The sequence below is a fragment of the Lygodium microphyllum genome, chromosome 5 (assembly GCF_053477565.2).
Source record: "Lygodium microphyllum isolate KBCC chromosome 5, Lygodium_microphyllum_v1.1.10, whole genome shotgun sequence".
Lineage (NCBI taxonomy): Eukaryota > Viridiplantae > Streptophyta > Polypodiopsida > Schizaeales > Lygodiaceae > Lygodium > Lygodium microphyllum.
In genome coordinates, this window is record NC_141139.1 from 65,161,003 (window position 1) to 65,183,472 (window position 22,470).

The window sequence follows — 22,470 nt, forward strand, 5'->3', positions numbered from 1 at the left end:
GGTGCTACCCCCGGACCCCCGCCAGGGGGGCCGCTGGTCCCCTTGGGACCCCCCAGCCAGGGGCCGCTTCCACGGTCCCCAAACTCCACAATAGGGGCCCCTTTTAACTCCCTTACACCGCAACTCAATGCAATGCGCCTCGAGTTGCTACCAGCTTAACCACTCCGTCTAATCCAAAGATTAGACCCACAACAGTCACCTTTTTGCCATCCGGTCACATAGACCTCATATGATATACAAGTCAGGACTCAACCAATGTCCGGGCTCACATTTGGCTTCTTCTCATAATGGGGGCCTTACAACTTTGAGCACCATGGATCATTGGTAGCACCTAATGAGGGTAGGGCATTGATCATATCTAACACCCCCCCTCAATGTCCACCCATAGGTGAACTATCTCCTTGGCCCAATGCGGAGTCTCTGAAGATGAACTTGAAGCAGATCCTTTGTAAGTGCTTTGGTGAAGATATCTGCTCCATTCTCCTCTGTTGGACAATAGACCAGTTCCACTATCCCATCCTCCATCAAATCACGCACATAGTGATATTGGATCTCTATATGTTTGGTGCGTGCATGAAACACTGGATTTTTGGCAATGGCGATGTAACTCTGATTGTCACATCTCAGCATAGTTGGTTCTTCATCCTACACTCCCATATGACATAGAATCCTTCTCAACCATACGGCTTCACATGCAGCAAAACAAGCTGCCTTGTACTCTGTTTTGGTAGAAGACAATGCCACTGTTGATTGCTTCTTACTAATCCAAGAGAAAATTCCTGAACCCAAAGAGAAACAATAACCAGAAACTGACTTCCTAGAATCAATGTCTCTTGCCCAATCTGAGTCACAGTTCCCCACAAGAGAAGTTCCGAAACTGTATGTGATACCATAGTCAAGAGTTTCCTTAAAGTATCTCAGCACCGGCATCCAAGCCTTCCAATGACTCTCATGAGGTTTGTTTGAGAACCTGCTCAAAACACCAACAACAAAACTGATATCTGGTCTGGTGTTACACAAGTAGATCAGACTGCCAACCAACCTCGTATACCTCCCAATGTCTGCTAGTGCTGATGTATCCTCGACAGATAACTTTGCATTCACCACCATAGGTGTAGCTATCTCCTTGCACTCGGTCATGCCAAATGCCTTCAAGATCTCCCATGCATACTTCTTCTGAGAGATGAAGATCTTTCCTGGCTCTTGCCAGACTTCAATCCCCAAACAATACTGCAGCAAGCCCAAGTCTGTCATTTCAAACTCAGAACTCAAAGCCTTTCGATTTTAGTTGATCATATCTTCATAGTCACCTGTAATAAGAAGGTCATCCACATATAGGACAATCACTACAGACTTTTTACCATCCCTGTAAACATACAAGTTAGCATCTGAGGCACATCTTTTGAAGTTTAGGTTTAAAAAGAACCTATCTATCCGCTGGTACCATGCTCTGGGGGCTTGTTTAGCCCATACAATGCCTTCTTCATCTTACACACTTTTTTCTCAGAATGGGGGGCCTCAAACCCTGGTGGCTGAGCCACGTACACCTCCTCCTTGAGGTCACCATTTAAGAACGTTGACTTAACATCCATTTGGTACACTGGCCACTTCTTGTGGGCAGCCACTGCAAGTACAGTGCGAATAGTGGTCATTCTGGCAGTTGGGGAAAATGACTCTTGAAAATCAAACCCTTCAACTTGTGAAAATCCTTGGGCAACTAGTCTAGCTTTGTACTTTTCTAAGGTACCATCAGCCTTGTACTTTACCTTCCAGATCCACTTGGTGCCAATAACCTTCAACTTTGCTGGTCGATCCACTAGCTCCCAAGTGTCATTCTTCATTATGTTGTCATACTCTACTTGCATAGCAGCCTTCCATGATGGATCTGCTAGTGCTTATTCTAAGTCAGTTGGCTCCTTTACTTCTCTCATAATCTCAACCATCAAGGCCATATGGACTATGTGAGCAGAAGCCCTCCTTTGCTCCTCTATTCTCTGAGACCTCCTTAGTCCGTCTGCGTTCTCCTCAACAGATGCAAGCATAGGATTATTGTGGTCATAGAGCTGCTTCACCCAGCGTGGCAATGGCTTTTCCGGTGGGGTGATGTCAGGTTGGTGAACTTTTTCCTCATCATCTGAAGATGATGCTTCCTCCTCCTTAAGGATAGGGATAGCTCTCGGGACAGGTTCATAGTGGACTACTTCTTTGCTTGATGATAAAGTGAAAGAACTTGCCTTCTCCTCCTCCACTGTATGCAGCTCCTCCTTGAACACCACATCGCGGCTCGCGATGATCTTCTTTGCCTCTTGGTCATATAATTTGTAAGCCTTCTGCTCATCACTATAACCCAAGAAGATACATTTTTTGCTTTTTGGTTGTAACTTGTTTCTCTTCTCATCTGGAACATGTGCATAACATTCACATCCAACAATTCTCAAATGTGAGATAGATGGTTTCTCACCGGTGTAAGCCTCATGAGGTGTTTTTTCCTTGAGAGCCTTTGTATAGCTCAAATTTAGAATATAGACTGCAGTATTAATAGCTTCAGCCCAAAAATGGTTAGGCAATCCCTTGCCCTTTAGCATGCATCTTGCCATCTCCACAATGGTGCGATTCCTGCGTTCCACAACACCGTTCTGCTGAAATGTGTGAGGCGTCGTCAATTGACACTTGATCCCTTTGCTCTTGCAAAAGCCTTCAAACTCCTTTGAGTTGAACTCACCACCACCATCTGTTCTAAATTTCTTCACACTTTTCCCTGTTTCATTCTCAACAAGTATTAGCCATTCTTTAAACTTACCAAAAGCTTGAGCCTTATCACGAAGGAAGTACACCCACATCTTCCTACTGTAGCCGTCGGCAATCAACATAAAATAAGAAGATCTCCCCAAGGCCTATGTAGGCATCTTACCACACAAGTCAGCATGCACCAACTCTAGAGGAGCCTGTGCTCTATTCTTGCTTTCTTGTGGAAATGCCTTTCTCTGTTGCTTGCCCATCATACAAGCTTCACATGGTTCCTTCAATTCAGTTATTCTAGGTAGGTGAGCAACCATACCTTGCTTTTGCATCTCCTTCAACACTGCAAATCCGATGTGTCCAAACCTTTCATGCCAAAGCTTACTTGTGCCCACTCTAGCGGTGGCTGTAAGAGCACTTAGCTCATACAAGTTGTTCCTTCTTTCTCCTTTGCCAACAATTGTGCCAGCACTATCAAGAATTTCTGCACCTGCCTTCTTGAACCTCACTTCATGACCAAGATCAATTATGGCAGCAATGGCAGCAACTGATAACAGATTTCTTCTTATTTCGGGAACATACAACACATTTGAAAGCTTTTTGACTTCACCATTTGCAACAACAAAAGAAATAGTACCTGCGCCCACAGCAGGGCATTTAGCATCATTTCCAACCGTCACAGTGATGGATTCTTGTAGAGGCTGCATAGAACTGTATAGACCTTTCTTGTTGGTCATGTGACGGGAGGCCCCACTATCCAACACCCATGAGTCAGTGGTAGATTCTTCTTGCGCCGAGGAGCACACTTCCTCAATGGTCGCCATGAATAATTCCAGCTCTGCTTCAGCCGTATTGGCTGTCTCTTTCCCTTTACTTTTAAGGGTACCATTCTTTTCATCTGCCTTCTTGACACAACAATCTGCAATTGCATGTCCTTTCTTCTTACAGTAGAAGCACTCTCCTTGAAACTTCTTCTTTCCGCCCTTCTTCTTTTTGTCACCATCATTTTTGGTGGAGGAACCACCTTTGCCTTTTGCATTGGCAGAGAATGCATAATCTCCATTGTTGCTTCCTTCTCGGGCTTTCAGCCTCAACTCCTCCTCCATTAATAATGCACAAAACTCCTCAAAAGTCAAAGCTTGAGGTCTCACCTGAGTATTAAGGGCAGTTACTAGTCCATCAAAATTTTGTGGACAAATCCGAAGACACCTCCAAGCTAGCTCTTCGCTACTCTTTTGTATCCCAACACCAGCCATCTCGTCGCGCAGATTCTTAATCCAAGTGATGAATGCTTCAACCGTCTCTCCTTCAGCAAACTTCTCCGCTGCTAGTTGATTCTCCAAGTTGGAATCCTTGTTTGGTTTCATGTTTCATACTGACTCCTTAGTACATTCCAAGCCTCTGACGCTTTGGTTGTATGCTGAATCAAAGTCAGAACACTGTCAGAACGGCTTGTAACTAAGGCACACAATGCATCTGCATTCCTTTGTTTCCAAGCTCATAGAAGATCTGCATTCGGAGGAATCATCACACTAGGATTTGATGGGTCGGGGGTAGGCTGTGGTTCTGCATCAGTCCCCAACATAGTCTCTAGAAGCTCATAAGAATCAAAGATAGTTGTAATTTTGAACTTCCACAACGTGTAATTTGTACCATCTAACTTGCCTTCACTGAAGGTTGGTGGACGAATCCTCAATCTTTGAATAGTCGGTATAGTAGCACCACCTCTTGCACTGCTTCCTGATGTGCCAGAACTGCTTCCGGAAGTCGACATAGTTTCTCCTTGCTGTTGAAGCCTTTGCCTCTTGCACACTCTTCGATCTCTAGAGCCCCCTCGGCTCTGATACCATGTAAAATATTACACGGCGCAGTGAACAGAATCTGAGAAAGAGATAGAGAGTACACAACAGATAAGAGAAGAATTAGTAAATTCTTTAACTCCAAACACCTGATACAAAGATGGCTCTGTCCACCCGTGTGTTTCCACTGTGTGAAGCGTAGATGGCGATCTAGACAGAAGATAGGTGAAGAGCTTAAGGCTAGCTGGAACAACAACTCTGACTGGGTGAAAGATGAGTGAGAGATGGCTGCGAAGGGGTTTAGCTTTTATAGCCCGCGAAGGTCGTTAGGTCGACCTACCATATGAGCCTCCACTAGTCGGCCAGGGAATATTCCCTTTACCATCGGGTCAGGGGCGCTGCCCCCAGACCCCCGCCAGGGGGCCCGCTAGCCCCCCTGGGACCCCCCAGCCAGGGGCCTCTTCTGCGGCCCCTGGACCCCACAATAGGGGCCCCTTTTAACTCCCTTACACCGCAACTCGATGCAATGCGCCTCGAGTTGCTACCAGCTTAACCACTCCATCTAACCCAAAGATTAGACCCACAACAGTCACCTTTTTGTCATCCGGTCACATAGACCTCATCTAATATACAAGTCAGGACTCAACCAATGTCTGGGCTCACATTTGGCTTCTCCTCATAATGGGGGCCTTACAACTTTGAGCACCATGGATCATTGGTAGCACCTAATGAGGGTGGGGCATTGATCATATCTAACATAGTTGTCGAGTCCCTTGGAATTAATGGCTAGTTAATCTATGGTCCTGTGAGAAATCAATTGAGCTCCATCCTCTTCTTCTCGGAATCTGCTAATCAAATCCTTCGTATTCACTAAGCAACTGAGGGGGTTGAGAAATAGAAGTGGCAGGAGATGCAAGTGGAATAAGTAAAAGAGGATGAAGAGATGGGTAGGCAAAATCATAAAAGGAGAAATAGGCTAAAGAAGGAGTGGCTGAAAATTTAAGTAAATCTGTCAGGAAAGGTGTCAATTGATAAATAGGAAAAGTAGAAGGTATATGGATAGATGGAGAAAGGCAAGGTGGAGAAGGGGAAAAAACTCTATCTTCGATGAAAGAACAGTAGGTAAATATAGGAATTTGAGGAAAACCCTGAGGTTGAAAAAGAAGAGGTAAGATAGCTGTTGAGTTGATTTTATAAAGGGAAAGATAAGTATCATAGTGATGAGCCATTTGTTGATAGTATAATAGGCTAGGAACAGAGGGACCTAAAACAGATCGTCTTTGATAGGCATCAAAGAAGGATGAATCAAATGAATGGTTTTTGGAAAGATAAGCTAGAAGATCCACCCTCAGTTGGTTAGTGCTCTGCACATAAGTAGAAACTATATTTTGACTTGATTCAGGACCACATAATCAATCATTGAATGCCATGAATTTTCAGGGCAAGTAGCCACTTTTCAGGAATAACACTGGAACATGTCATCTATCCTCAACTCCAAATAGTTGACATACAAAATAGCTTCCAAAACAACATCCCCCACATACTAGGCCAAATCTACATCATCTGAAATCAACAGATCACCTCGAAGATACATGTAAGACAGCAACATGGTATCCGTCGTCACAGAATCTTCAAACACCATCGGACCACTTTTCTCAGCAAATCAGAAGACCAGGCCTCACTCCAACCATCCTTTGGAAGTTGAAAGCTTCATATAGAAGGCCAACTTCTGCAATTGATAGTGGACAAAGAAAGAATGGTCCAGAGGAACATACTCCTGAAAGTGCTCAAATATAGACCATAACAAATCCATCCTGGACTGCAATCTTTCCACTTTATCTTGAAACAAGGGACACAATGTGGCCTGTCTTTGAAGAATTGCCAAGTCCTCTTGAGAGATAGAAGGAATAATAGGAACATTCGGGCTTAGAGGAATGGACCGTGACTGTGCCAGTTGGTCTTGCAACTGCTTAATCTGGAAAGCTTGTGATTCCACTGTATTATGAGTAGTATAAAAGGCTGATAGTTTTGCATCTAAAAGAGTCTTAAACTCTTGAGATTCTTTGGACATCCTCTCTTTCTCCTCTGAGACTCTAGTGACCTCTGACTGAGCTTTTGTTAACCAAATCTTCAAAGAAGATATTTCTTCTCTCTGGGTCTCAATCATGTGGGTCTGCTGCTCCATCTACTTAAACAGATCTGCAAGTGTGTCTTTAGCAGAGGCTAACTCTGAGGTTGCCCTATGCAACTGGTCTTTGGATTGCATCAGTTCTTCATAGAAAGAAGCATACAACTGTTGAATACAAGTTGTCACTGAAAGTTCAATCGAACTCTGGATGTCATTACAAAGGAATGAAATAGCATCTCCTGACACTAAACTGTGCAGTGAAGGGACTGATATTTCCAAAGAACCCTCTCTATGTGCCCTGAATAAATTGTTACATGTAAGGTAGGCCGGGAGGTCACTGTCAAATGTAGCAGGAATTGTGACTAAAGGAAAAACTTAGGGAGTTTTATCTGCCACACGCTTCAAGTGCTTCCGCTGAATGACCAATGGAGGAGGGGAATCAAGATCCTCTATGTCAATAGGTTCTGACTCTTCTGAAGGTGGAGGGGGAGGAATTGGATCAGATGGAGGAGGTGGTAGCACCCTTCTTAAGGCCTGAGTATGTCAAGAAAGCATATAAGTAGGAACCATAAGTGACATTTGTGACATTTCCTTTGGTTACTTTGACAAAATGTTGGTCCATCTTTGTAAGCATGTAAGTACTCTAATAAATGGCCACTCATTTTAACACCATCCTGGAAGCTGTGAATAGCTCTTTAGACAAATAATGGGATGGTGTTTTGGCAAGCATAAACCTGTCTTGGAGGAACTAGCAGACTAACTTCCAAAGAGGATCAATGATCATGGAAAAAGATACTCTTTAAGTGTTTATCACTTTCTTGACATCCAAAATCTCCTTGTTCTGCTTCTGTAACAGCTCGAAAATCTCATCATTGGAGAATAGTTGTCTGGCTGTAACAAAGGGCTCTCCTTTGTAGGGAAGAGACAAAGCCTTCCCTAACCCTAAGGGTGTCAATACCATGGAAGCACCATGAACCAGGCCCGACTTCTTACTGTATGATGCAAGAAACTCATCATACAGGGATGGATCATCTGGAATCAATGGGAATGAAGCAGCCACGAAAGTCGCAAGTCCTACTTTCGCTATAGGCTCAAAAGCTGGTAGGGAAGAATAATCCCTACTGATCAGCGGGACATACTGGATAGGAGGAGAAGCGTGAGGCACCATCTAGATAGAAAACACACACACCACAAACACATACAATCACAAAGAATGCTTGCAAAACAACCAAAGAGCTATAAAAAAGAAATCAATCAAAAGAAGTACACACAGAGACGTAACTAACCAATTTACCACCCAAACAACCCACATCCTAGAAAAAAATTGGCATGACCTCTACACATATGCGATCGAAAACTTCATCCGATGCAACAAGCAGTCACCCAAAACCCGGTATCAGGCAAGAAAGAGAAAAAACTACAAACCGCACCCATAATCGTAGCACATAAGTACACCTAATACCATAAAAATCTAATCAGGACCTAACCATAACCTTGACCAACAATGTCAGCTAAGAGGACTTTACGTGCCCATCCCACGAAGCGTATTTATTAAAAAGGGGAAAAAAAAGTGCAGTGAGGGAAAATGGTTTTAGTGAAGGGTTCATTTTAAGAAATTATTAACAATGGGTGACATTTTATTAGGTGATAAACCTTAATAAGAAAACGGCGGTTCCTTCTGAAAAATTTAATTACAATTTATTAGGGTAAAATGGTGCTTTAATGAAACCCGGACTGCGATTCCCAGATTGGGGTCTCTAAATGCAAATTTATTAATTAAAAATTAATAGTGATGTGGAGTGTTTTTTTGCCAGCGTGTGCTTTTTTTGTGATGGCTGGTTTATTTTTAATAAAAATTAAGGTGCCTCTTGAGCGCACGTAACGTGTGCAAAGTGAATGGTTGGTTGATTTTAATGATTAGAAATTGTGTATTTAGCACGAATGCGCGTGGAAAAGTGGGTGAATATAGTTCATTTTAGCAATTAATTATGGTTAAGGGATAATGAAAATGAATAAAGCTCAAAAAATAAATTCTTGGTAGGGATGTGTATACAATAGACTGAAGGCGCACGGAGTAGTCCCAAAATGCAAGGAATCTAGTAAAAAAACAAACACCACTGATTGGAAAAAAATAAAGCACCTTAGTGTTTTTGTTTTATTTTTATTTTTATTTTTATTTTTTTATTTTAAAAAAAATAATTATATTTTAGGTGTGTTTGTATTGTGTATATGGTTTGGTTTTGTTTTTTTTATTTTGTTATGCTTTTTTTCTACTTTTTTAAATAATTAAACCGAAATATAGGATACAGAAAAACCCTTCATGGCTCTTGTCTCTGAGGTATTCGCATACATGCATCTATGCGTGGAGGATAATCATCATTACAACAGAAAATTTTTTGAAACATAACAGGGGTGCAGAGAAAGACCATACTAGAGTGTATAAGCGCTGGACACTATGCCGCCAGTGTGATAATGCAGGAATTGGCTGTAAATATCCAGAGCCAAAATTTTCATAAAGAAGATGAAAAGAGTTTGAAGCTCTGAGCAGGAAATGCATTTGTTGGAGGCTTTCAACCTGTTTTTGGGATTCAAGCATATTTGCTATGGTGATCTATGGTCTATGTGTAGACTGTTTTTAAGAAGATGTTGCAAGTTTTAACCAAACAGAGTGATATATTGAATTCACCACTTTGATGCGAAAATAAGGATTGCCAAGATTTTGCTCTAATGGGCTTGGAGCATCTTTGTTATTAAGGAGTTTTACAACAGCATCTGCATTTGAAGACCTTCGGAATTGAGGAATCTTCTGTCTTGGAATTTCTTAAGAACCTCTATGGTCACGACTTTGCTTTCCAAATCCTTTGACATCTTGGGTGAACTCGATGTGAAAGCGTCGCATAAATTTCAGGATGGGAGATACTTCAGCATCCATTTCAGCCTCTTCTACAATTCCTGCTGTGTCCTCTACTTCAGCTCCATCATTGACTGCTGCGTCAAGTACTTCAACGGATGATCTAAAGCAGATTTTGTAGAATATGTCCATGTATATGCAGCTTCAAAATTAGCAGACACAATTGTATATGCAACAACAGCAGCAATTGCATCAACAGCAGTTGTCTCAGCAAAGGCAACTATATTGGGAGCATGAGAATGCAATTAGCGCAACTAAGGTGATTGAAGCAGTTGAGAATGAGAAGAAGATATTTGATGGCCGTAATGTTTCAGCATATTTGAATACATATGAGATCAAGATGGGGTTTTTTGGAGTTCCAGCTGGACTTATGAGTAAGTATTTCCTTCGTCTTGTCACACCCGGCTTGAGGGCAAAAGTGACTGATCTTTTCATTCAAAATTCGCATTGGCAAGATTTTAAGAAAGCCCTGAAAGAAGAGTATTTCCTTGAGGACTTTGGGATGGCTACACGGTGGTCATTCCGAGGGTGGGTCTACATGCCAAACAAAGGTTTAGCTACTTCAGAGTTGATTCGAGAATTTGAAGAGAGGTATAGTCAGCTTGATGCCATTGAACAAAGAGCATTGGATGTTGAGAAAGTTGAGCTTTTCTTGCAAGCTGCAAATCTTGCTCTTTAGGAAGAATTAGGAGAGCTTCTTGAGGATTGCACGAAGCCTATGGGTCTTAAAACGGATTGGCAAGATGCCCAGGTTGCAGTCTCGACTTTGACCAAGAGGAGGATATGGAAGACCCGCCTACAGAATGGATCTATGACACCGACGCCGTCTTCTGCTCCTATGCCTACTTCTATCCCTGTTATTTCTTCTTCTCCTCAGCCAGTTTCTTGGCCTATGCCAGTGCCTACCGTTTCTACTCCTCCTATTCCTCCTGCTCCAAGACCGATGCCGGCTCCTTCTGCTCCAAAACCATCCACTCCGTCGGTGCCTACCTCTCTTGATGATATAATCAAAGGCATAACGGATTTGACACTGCAATCAGTTAAAGCAGAATTGGTGGAAAATTTGAAAGAGCAGTTTGCTTTGACTGTGCCTACTATTTCTTCTAGTGCTCCTACTTCACCTAGGAGTGCTCCTAGTGCACCTAGGAGAGATCGAAGATGTATTTGGTGTGATAGTATGGACCATGAGCATTGCAAGGATTGTGAATCTTTTCAGGATGCAAGGAGGAAGAATTTGGTATTTTGGGGACAAGATGGTAAGATTTGGTTGAGTGAAATAGGAGCTCCGCTTGCTACCAACTTTGGGAAAGGCGGAATGCAGAAGTTAGTGGATGACATGGCTGCGCATACTTCTTATGTGGCAGGTAGAGGAGATGCTTCTGCATATGGAGTTCAGATTGAGAAGGGATCAGAGAATCAGTCAGCATTATGGACTTATGCTATGGAGACTGCAAACAAGGGAAAAATTCAGCAAACTGTTTTGACTAGTGCAGGCTCTAGCATGAGATCTGAGATAGGTTGGGATTCGCCTGTTGACAGGTACTCTATTTATGCCTACTTGGCTAAGTCTCAGGGAGCAAATGTACTTGTTGAGGAGAAGCGTAAGAGGGATGAAGAAAATCCAAGTGCAGCTAAAAAGACTAGAGGGGGTGAGTTTGTTACTCCACCTACTGCAGGACTGTCTTTGAGACCAGGGCCAGAATGACAAATGAAAGATGCTCAAAAGAGAGAAAAGGGGCAAGAGCCTAGAGAGAGAAAGCAGCCAGGGTTTAGATTGATGTCTGATATTGAGACATCTAGGACATGAAGAAAATCTTTAATGACAAGATACTTGGCAGTGAGGTGACTTTTACTATTTCTGAGGTTTTGGGCATTTCGAAAAGAGAGTTTCAAGATCAGTTCCAAGAGGTCCTGAAGAGGAAAAGACATGCATTGCCTACTATTGATACACAGGGAGTTTTGATTGGGGAGTTGGATGAGGATGAGGATGAGGTTATGGTTGAGAATGCTTCTGTTTTTCCACAGATAGAGAAGAGGGTTCAGCCTATGCATTATGCTGAAATTGATGAGCCTGTCTTGATACCGTGTAGTCACTTTTCGCGGAGTCATTGGGCTAGGGCAACTACAGAAACGATGGTAAAAATTGGAGAGAAACAGGTGCCTTATGTTGCTTTGGTGGATCATGGTTCAGAGATTAATCTCATAGTTCGTGGAGTTTATGAAAGTAACAGATGGCCTATGGATGTAGAGCATGGGTGGCGTATGAGTGCCGCCAACAACACTACAGGTGATTTGTATGCTGCCTGTCCTAGTGTTAGGGTTTCTATTGGAGATGTAGAGGAGGATTTCCATTTCTTTGTGCAGGATTCATGCTCTTATCCCATAATTCTTGGACAGCCATTCATCACAGAGATGCACATGGAAACAAAGGTAATGGATGATGGATCTGCTTATGCATAGATTCGGAGTAAAGATGGCATGAGAGCAGTTCAGTTTATGACTGTGTGTGTGAACCATATTAGAAACAGGGATACTCTTAGAGATGCACCTTTGCCCACTGTGAGGGATTCGGGTTTTCATTAGGTACCGCCGTTTCGCGAGACGACGGTGGTACAGAGCAGAGGAGATTGGAGTTCTCGCCTCCTGGCAGCAGCAGTGTTTTCTCCTCCAGTTTTGTTGGGATTTCAGCAAATAGTTCAATGAGTTATCAGAAGACTTCTAAGTTGCCTAGAGCTGCCAGGTAGTACATATGCAGGAAGGAGAAAAATTTGAAAAATGCAAGAATTTTAGAGGATGATGAGCATATAGATGGGATGTATGACAGTATGATTTGTGCAGATACGATGATAGAGATGGAAAATATGCTGAAAACTGATATGCAGAGTTGTCACAATAATGTATTAGTGCAATCCCTGGTCACGTTTCATGAAATTGCAGATTTTGTGTCACAGATAGAGTCAGAGGCTGAGGTGATTCAGCAAAAAGTATTGAGTGCTGAAGAAATTCAGCAAATAGAGTTTCCAGCTGATTATTATCAGCTTACAGAGACACAGAGGGCTGAAAACTTTCAGGCAATAGAGTTTACTGCTGAAATATTTCAGCATCCAGAGTTTAGGGCTGTTCCTATGCAGTCCATAGAGTAGAGGGCTGAGGATATTCAGCCACCAAAGTGCAGAATTGCTGATTTACAGCAAGATTGGAGTAATGTAGAAGAGCATAATGAAGCCAGGGTTGACATGAAATACAAGACTGTGGATAAAAAGGTAAAGCCGGTACCTGTACCGCTTCCACCTGATAGTGATCAGCAAATAGAGAGGGCTTTCAAACAGCCAATTTTGAGGAATCCGGAGCATATAGGCCATAAATTTTCAGCAGAGACTCTTGCTGAATTGAAAATTGGAAATGGTGATTTCTTGTTACCCACAAAGAAGCAATGCTTTCAGGAGATGCTTGAGCGACATGGAAGGCGGGTTGCTTTTTTTCCGCATGAGATTGGATGTGTGAATCCAGATATTGTTGCTCCTATGGTCATTTTTACTATTCCTCATATTCCATGGATCCTCCGACCTATTCGAGTGCCTAAGGCACACCTGCCAAAGTTGATTGATTTATTGAATGAGAAAATCAGGATGGAAATTCTTGAGCCTTCATCTGCACCATACTCAAACAGGTGGTTTACGGTTCCAAAGAAGAATGGTACTCTTCGATTTATACAGGACATGCAGCCAATATACAGAGTTACTATCAGGAATGTTGGTATAGGTCCAGTTGTAGATGAGTTTGCAGAAGCATTTGCTGGACATGCCATCTATTCTTTAGGTGATTTGTATTCAGGATATGATCAGTTTCAGCTAGCTTTGGAAAGCAAGGACATAACCACTATGAGAACTCCTATTGGGCTTGTCAGGATGTGTACCTTGCCTCAAGGTGCCACTAATTCTGCTGCGCATATGATGAATGCCATGCATAAGGTTCTTCGTGATTATATACCTCAACTTACCATGCCTTTCTTGGATGATGTGCGCATTAAGGGGTGTGCAGAAGAAGAGAAGAATGAGAGTCTAAATGAGGAGGGATGCAAATACTTTGTGGTTGATCATATTTCAGCTTGTGAGAAGATTTTGGCCAGGTTAGAAGAAGTGAACTTGACACTATCAGGGCAAACATCTATTTTTGGAGTGAATGAGGTTGTCATTGTTGGACATATGTGTGGATATTATGGCATGAAACCCTCACCTGATAAGGTGGATGCTATAGGCAATATTACGGAGTATTGTTCTACCACTTCAAAGGTACGGAGGTTCATTGGAGCTTGTGTGTTTTATATGATTTGGATACCTCATTTTGCACACATAGCAGATTGTTTATATCAGTTGCTTCGAAAGGGGCAGAAATTCTATTGGGATGAGAGCCACACTAGAGCCATGCGAAAATTGAAGAAGTTATTGCAGATTGCTCCTACTCTCAGGAAAGTAGATTATAATTGTGGAAGGCCTATTGTATTGACAGTTGACACTAGTCCAATTGGCATAGGTTGGTGGATCAAGATGATGCAGATGGAAACAGGTATGTTATTCGGTTTGGGGCAAAAGTCCTAAACGAGAGACAGAGGAGATATCCGCAAATCAAGAGGGAGTTACTGGGGATTGTTACGGCTCTCAAATGTGACAAGGAGTACTTTATTGGAGCTTCAGTTGTGGTAGAGATAGATTGCTTGCCATTGATAGGTATGATTACGAGTTGTTCTACTCCGGATATAGCTATGCTGAGATGGATTGCATACATCAAGTCATTAAATCTGGAATTTAAACACATAGCAGAGAAGGATAATCCAGTGGCAAATATGCTGTCTAGAGCCAGATATGATGATGAGGAGACTCTACTTGCAGAAGAGGATGATGCAGAAATTTCAGCCACTATGGTTGATCATGTTTGCTATGTCTATGATATTGTGGCTTTCATAGAAGAACTCTATGTTGGAGATTGGTTCAGATTGGCAAGTACCTTAGTACACTAAGCAAAAGAGATGAATGGACAGATGAAGAGTTCAAGAAGATCAGAAGAAAAGCCTATGGTTATTTTCTCAAGGACGGATTTTTTGGAAGCATCCGAAGAAAAGAGGCGGATTACCTTTGCGGGTTGTCTGCGATAGAGAGACATAGTTACAGGTGATGAGGGAGTTTCATGAGAGTCCTTGGGCTGGTCATAGAGGAGTGTGGGCTACTTATGAGAAAATCAAGGAGAAATATTGGTGGAAAGGCATGTATAGAGATGTTTCTCACTTTGTAGAGACTTGCAGAGACTGCCAGATGTATTCGGTAGTGCGTCATCGAGATGAGCTTCATCCGACCTATCCGCTGTGCATTCATTATAAGTGGGTAGTTGACTTGGTTACTATGCCTATGGGTCTATGGTAGATGAGATATATTGCTTTGGCTAGAGAGGATCTTACCAATCATGTTGAGGGCAGATCTTTGAGAACGAAGACCACTAGTGCAGTGTGTAAGTTCTTATTGGAAGAAATTTTCTACAGGTATGGCTATGTGGGTAAGATCACTGCGGTCGCGGTGAATTGGATGCAGATGAAGCTAGGGAGTTTTTCTCTCAACTAGGAATCAAGTTGGCTCTAACCATAGCATACAATCCAGAGGGAAATGGGAAGAGTGAAAGAGGGCATCCGCCGATAGTGAAAGCATTAGCCAAAGCATGTAGAGGACGGATTGGAGAATGGCCGAGATTTCTACCATTTTCTTTCTGGGCTAATCGTACAACTCACAGTGTTACCACAGGATATATGCCCGCAGAGTTGATGTATGGTAAAAAACCGGTTATTCCGACTCAGACTTGTGCTTTGACTTGGTCAGTTTTACCTTGGTAGGAGGATTTGATGAGAGAGGAGCTCTTAGCTCTTCGGATTTGACAGTTGGAGAGAAGACCAGAGGATATTCAGCTAGCTATTGACAGATTGAAGGTTGCTAGACTAAGAAATAAGGACAGGTTTGACAGCAAGCAATCGCTTGCGGCCTAGAGCAATAGAAGAGGGAGACTGGGTATTAGTCTTTGATAGCAACCTTGAAAATCAACATATTGCACTTCGGAAGATGGTGAAAAGATGGTTTGGGCCATATATAGTTAGACATGTCTTTGATAATGCAACATATGAGTTGACAGAATTGGATGGGACAGTGCTTAGAGTGCCTATTGCAAGAAAAAAAATCAAGATTTTCAAGAAAAGAGATGATGAAGATTATGCATTGGAAGAATTTGCAAGAGAAGACCAACGAGAAGAAACTCCAATGGAAGAGACAGATGATATGACAGATAATCTTGTTTATATACCGGAAATGCACAATGAAGAGATTGATCTGTTTGTGGATCTTCATGATAACGATCATGGGTAGTTGGCCCATTCGGAGGATGCGCAGGATTAGAAGGGGTGGATGTCGTATTGCTGCGCATTCAAGGTGTGAAATCCACCCAAAAGTTGTGTGTGGGAGTTGATATTTTGTACATATTTAGTTGTTATGTTTGCATCTTTATTCTGCGTGGTAATATAGTAAAGAGGGGTCTTTTACTACCTTTTCTTTCAGCTGGGGTTACACCTGATAGGTCCTCCTTCAATAATGGTGGGCATGAAGGGATGCTTTCAGCCTATGTTGAGCAGGGTAAAAGTGAGAAGGCATTATGATTATACAAACAAATGCAAGATGAGGGCATCTCACCAGATGCTATAACTTTGGCCTGGATTTTGAGAGCATGTAGAAACATTGGAAATACATTAAAGATTTGGTTTTGAAGGTTATGCAGCTCACCATTATGCTTATATGGTGAAACTTGTTGAGGATGTTGATCCCATTTGTTTTGAGGATGTTGTTGGTCATGCTCATTGGGATGCAGGAATGGATGAGGAGATGGCTGCATTAGAAGCTGATAAGACTTGGGATTTGGTACCCTTGCCTAAGGGTAAGAAAGCTATTGGCTGGAAGCACGTTTACAAGGTCAAGCATAATGCAAATGGTTCCGTTAGTAGGTATAAGGCTAGGCTAGTTGCAAAAGGCTATGCTAAAACATATGGCATAGATTATGAAGAGACATTCAGTCCAGTTGCTAGGACGACAACTGTTAGATGCATGATTGCCTTGGCAGTAGCCAAATACTGCGACGTACATTTCTTGCTTGAAAGCTTGTGGTTCTATAGGGGCCATAGATAAAGGCCATGAATTACATAATGAGGTCGCTTTTAGAGGGCCTATTGAGAAAGGACTATTTTTGAAAGGGGTTTTTTGGGGGGAAAAGGATTAATGGTGAAGAGTGCAGAGCAGAAAAGCAAGAAAAGAAAAGAAATCAAGGGATCTCGACGAAAAAGAAAGGGAGGGCAATGAAGAATCGGACAGAAAAGATGAATGTAGGAACGTTCTTCATAACCAGGACACACAGAAGGTAAAGCTAGAAGTATCAGCGACAACAGTTGCAACTTGGCCCCACTGGAACTTCTGTCATCGTTATCGACTTGAACAATCCATCATCAGATGCAACGTGTGCTATTGGGTATGATGATGTGTGTCAGCAAGCTAAGCCAGATATACCTCTGGTTGATGAAGGCTCTACCTCTGCCCGATCAATCAAGTCAGGGGGTTATATACCTTCTCTGCTTATGGGCCGCACATTGGACAGTTTCATAAACTGCGATGGTCAGAGAGAGAACCAAGCTTTTGAGGTACTTCTTGATACTTTGTAAGTTTTGTTTTGCTCGCTTATTTTTTTTCAATATCCTTTGTACTAACAATCGTGTTTCTAACTGTTAGTATTTTGTTTCCTTTGCAGCACTCCATTACAAATTGCGATCCGACTGACCTTGAGACTCGATATGCAGAGAGGCATGGTCTCCGTGCATTGATCCACCGATTGTATAGATGCGATGGCCATGTAGGTCACTCATCTTTTTTGTCCGTAGTTACCATATTTAATTAGAATGCATTATTATATGGTGGACTGATGTGTAGTTGTTTCTTTTTTTGCAAAGTCCATTCGATGCTCCTTTACGGAGGGACGAGCTTTCGGATGGCGAGGATGTATAGCTTGCCCTTGGATCCTTGGAGCTCATACACCCTTCTTTTTTGGTCATCTAATCTGTGTAGACATTTAGTAGTGATATCTTGCTATGATGGTACGAGTTGCTTTCATTATGTGATAATGTATTTATTTCATGTATCAGTGTTATGATTTAAGTGCACTTTGTTTTTATTTACACGAGCATTGTATATAGTGCACAAACTATTTTGTATGGCCCAAATAAAACACATAGTGCTATATGTTGCACTGCCACAAATTTTTTCCCCCTGTTACCATTGCTATTAGCATCGTAAATTTACTACACGCATCGTTATTGGCATCGTTATTAGCGTTGCAAAGCATCGTTATCAACATTGTTATTTGCATCGGTATCAACGTCACAAATGCGGTGCTGATAACGACGCAAATAGCGACACTGATTACGACGTTGATACCGACTGTTCTATGGCGTCGCCAATAACGACGCTTTTTGCGACGACGGGGGCAAAATTCTTTATTTACATTCTCGTTGCTTTTAACATCGGTATAAGGCCGATATCTTGTAGTGTAAATCATAGAAAAAATGAAACATTTTCTAATTAGAAAAAAAAGCGAATCACATATTTCCTATATAGAAAATTTTACTTTTTCCTATATAAGAAGGAAAATCACATTTTTTCCTATGTAGAAAATTTTCTATGTGATTCTATAGTTTCTCCAACCAAGGAATATTGAATTTTTCCTACGATTTACTTTCCCTACTTATGTGTATTTTTTACCAGGAAATTGATAAGGAATTCTCTTTTCCTTGAATATAGGGAATGAATAAAAGTTCATTCTTCTGAATTGCAAATTAATTAAAAGCATGAAAAGAATAGAATGCAAATGACAAAAAGGTAATGTGTTGCCTATCTAGAGTCATTGATAACACTATAGTAGGGTATACCAAAAATTTAGAAACTTCACATACAGCTTGGATAATCTTTGATAATATGTTTTCACTAAATATAAAGACACAGAAGGTTTAACTCAAGCAAGAGTTAAATATACCTTGAAGAAAGAAAAGATGTCTATAAATGAGTGTGTTTTGAAGTTGAGAAGTATTATCGATGCCTTAGTAGCTATTGATCCAATGGCTAGTGATAATGGTTTGGTTTCATCTACTTTAGGCGGCTCTAATATATGCTGCTAGTATGTTAGAAATGGGAGTCACAATATGTGATGCCATATGGTATATCGCATACCTCGGTAATAGGCAACATGACATAGATGATTATGCTATGTTTCATTATATGATGCACATTTGTGAATGGATATTTAAATATTTGTCTTTGTATGATGTTTTATTCTAATAATTCATTAAATTATTAGTGCTACATAATAGTGATACTCCATTGAATGAGGCCATTTAATTTATGTGAAAATGAGATCCTTCTTTAAGAAAGGACTAGGAAAGTTCTATTCATCTAAAGAAGCACAATATTGTAAATTTCACCAGCCTAACTTTGTTCGGAAGGATGATAAAAAAAGGTTGCCCTTCAACAAAAGGCATAGTTCCTTTCACATTTGAGGGCTGAGGGCCTTGGCAGGTTCCTCCCGTGTAGTAATATGCCTGAGGTGAAAAAGAAATTCCTTTTTCAATAAAGGAGTATGAAAGTCCTACTCATCTAAAGACAGGCAATATTGTCAAATTTGAATGAATTGAGGGCTGAAGGGCGTGACAACTTCGTGCCGTGTCGTATAAGAAATAAGCGCTGAAAATGCCTCACGTATTGGTGATGGCCTCCGAGGAGAACTCTGATTCCGACCTGGATATTAAACGCGTCGTCGTAAGTTACAAATTGGACCACGGTTGCCCTGGTCCAGCGTTTCACGTTCCACGTTTGAATAGGTCGGATCGTTGAGGTTGGCGATAGCCCAGGTCTCATACGTGGGACAAGAGACCTCGAGCAAGAGATGTAGCAGCGATGTCGAAAGGCGACTTTGTCCATGGTTGCTGTTCTCTTGGATGGGGACTTTGTCCATGCTCGCCGTTCTCCTGGATGGGGACCGCGGCACAGGTCGATTGCACACTCACGATAACTAATTCATCGACGGGCCAACGATGTCGCTTGCTGACTTCTGACGACGTCCCAAAACATGTAAAGCAGTCTTCTATTTCTATCAGGATTCTGCGCTGGTAATTATATATAAGAGTAGAATTGGTACGCAAAATTAGATGAATCAAGACTCAAGAAGTATAGGTGCAGATCATAACACAACACAACAGACCATATATTTCACTCAGATCAGTACTCCTCTTGGTAGAAGCGGCATCAGAAAACACCAGCAAATTTAGATCAGCCCACACAACTAATTATACGACAATATGGCTGGTGCAAGCTGCTGCGGGTCATCCCTAGTAGGATCACTGGCCGTCGTGACAATGATATTGATGAGTATGAGAGGTGAGTTAAATATTGTATCGGCCACTTCCTTCAATGTGGCCAACCATTGCGGGGCCACCCTGGGCGTGCAAGTGCGCGAGAACGCCGGCGGTCCGTCCATCGGAACCACAGGTTTCTCCCTGGCGCCCGGCGAGTCCAGGCCTCTGACCCCCCCGAGTGGCTGGTCGGGGAACTTCGGGACGGGCACGCCGAGCCTGCTGGCCGAGTTCACCATCAACAACCCGGCGGGCACGGACTTCTACGACGTGAGCGCCGTGGACGGCTTTCAGCTGGGCGTGGGCATGAGCATCACATGCAACGGCGAGAGCGTTTCCTGCAGCGCGGCGGCTTCCATCTGTCCCTCGGCAAACATAAACGGCAACGCATGCGTGAACCCCAACCGCGACGACCCCAACACCAGCTACGCCCAGAACGTGCGCGCCTCCTGCCCCGATGCCTACAGCTGGTCCGGCGACGACCACGCCACCCACGGCACGCCCACGGGGGGCACCTGCGGCATCACCTTCTGCCCCTGAATACCCGCCTATCTCTATTAATATATGGCCTCCCGCACTAGCGCCTCGTTATTAGTGCAAGCTGCTGCGTACCAGCTGTGCCTTGTAATAAAAATGTCCGTCATCCGATTGTGAATGCATGTGACTTTGACATTGGATAAACTTTCCATGGTTGAAATGGAGTACTTTCAAAACTACCCATAACAGAGTACTGATTCGAGTCATGTGCCTTACTTCTGAGTGAATTTTGGACGAAGGGGTGGTCTAATTAAATCGCGTGCAGCTCTCGTCGTCATTCCAATGGTCGACTAAGCATTTCCGCACCTATAATCAGGTGTTTGTGAGTACACAAGCCTGCAAGAATTTATCATCAAATTAGGCTCAAGACTTCTGTATGTAGCATCAACGCACCTGTAAGTGCTTCCGGAGTGTATTATCATAGCCACAAGCCGATAATTTAACATCAAATTAGACTAGTGAAGACTTCCGGCTGTTATCGTCATGGCAATCGTGGGTTCCGGATGCCCTGGCAGTAAGCCAGGTTGGAAGTCATAAACATCGTAATCGTCTCCGGGTCTAGCTCCTATACACGCGGAACTGCATGTGCGACGATAGTCCAAAGCGACCATGGAAAAGGAAGCCTCCTTTTGCACTTTCATATATCATGATTTCCCAATCTTCTTTTGACGTGCTTTGTAAGCGATAAGATTTGCCAAGGAAGAGACACAAGTCATGTTGCACATTGGTCATGATGCGTCGCAAAACATGATTATCAATTTTAGTATCTGAGGTGGGCTGAGCTTTACGAAACGCATAAAAGCTCATCGTCTCTCTATTCGCAACGCCATTTCCTGTCATCGTCCGTGGTAGACCGAGCTTTTAGAAAAGAGGTCAAAGATCGTTGTTTTCCACACTGGACAGGACAGCACTGAAATGCGAAGCAATTCCGTAGGACTATACTAGGAGAATAGCATTGGTGTTTTATTTTAAACCATTCATTTATCACTATTCTATAAAGAATTCATCTAGAGTTGATCATCAAACTCCATGGACAGAGTTGAGCTGGGCACAAAATAGTCCCATGAGGATTATCGGGGTGATGATGACTATGGTAGCTACAAATGAAGGAGTTACACAATGAACTTTTAATCATTCCCTACATAGGAAAAAAAAAAGGAATTCCCTTGTTTAAAATACACATAAGTAGGAAAAGTAAATGATAGAGAAAATGGAACATTTTCTAGTTAGAGAAACTAGGGAATCACATTGGAAGTTTTTTACATAGGAAAATTTTCCTAAGAACTAAAGAGGGAAACTTCTTTGTGTAAGAATTTTCTCTAACTAAGAAACGTTCCATTTTTAACTACGGAATTGATAAGGAATTTCCTTTTTTTTCTTATATTGGGAATGATGGAAAGTTCCTTTTGAAATAAGGGCCAACATTTGCAATAGGAGCTCGAGCAATCCATCTATAGCTATTATAGGAAATGCCATGGATCAAGAGAGCAATCTATCTATAGTTGTTATAACAGGTCTACTATAATGCTCTAAACACCTCTAGACCTATATTTTTTAAACTAATAAGACAAATATGAAGCTTCTCTGAGAATGTGTTGTACCCAAGACAGATCCTAAACACAACAAGAGTAGTCCATCTATGATTCAAGAATGGTGCCACCCAATTTTGTGGCTAACTAGATTAAAAAAATACAGCTATGATGGTTGGTTGATAGCATAGCAGAATTTCAATTTGTTCAAGCTTGTTTTTCTAACTAAAACTTTCAATTTTCCACCACAAGTACGGTGACAATTACAGGATTACAGTGATAAGACGATCTAGAAGCACTATATTCTAACAAAAGGCATTATGTGAACTGCAAATTCAAGTATGGGACGTGCA

The 22,470-nt window shown here is 42.1% G+C and overlaps 1 protein-coding gene across 1 annotated transcript; it reads left to right on the plus strand.

Moving 5' to 3' along the window:
* Positions 1-19,851: 19,851 nt before the first annotated feature.
* LOC148035915 (pathogenesis-related protein 5-like) lies at positions 19,852-20,860 on the plus strand. Its single transcript, XM_087679030.1, has one exon. It carries the CDS (start codon positions 19,998-20,000, stop codon positions 20,589-20,591), a length of 594 nt encoding a protein of 197 aa, XP_087535156.1. The 5' UTR covers positions 19,852-19,997; the 3' UTR covers positions 20,592-20,860.
* Positions 20,861-22,470: the final 1,610 nt, after the last annotated feature.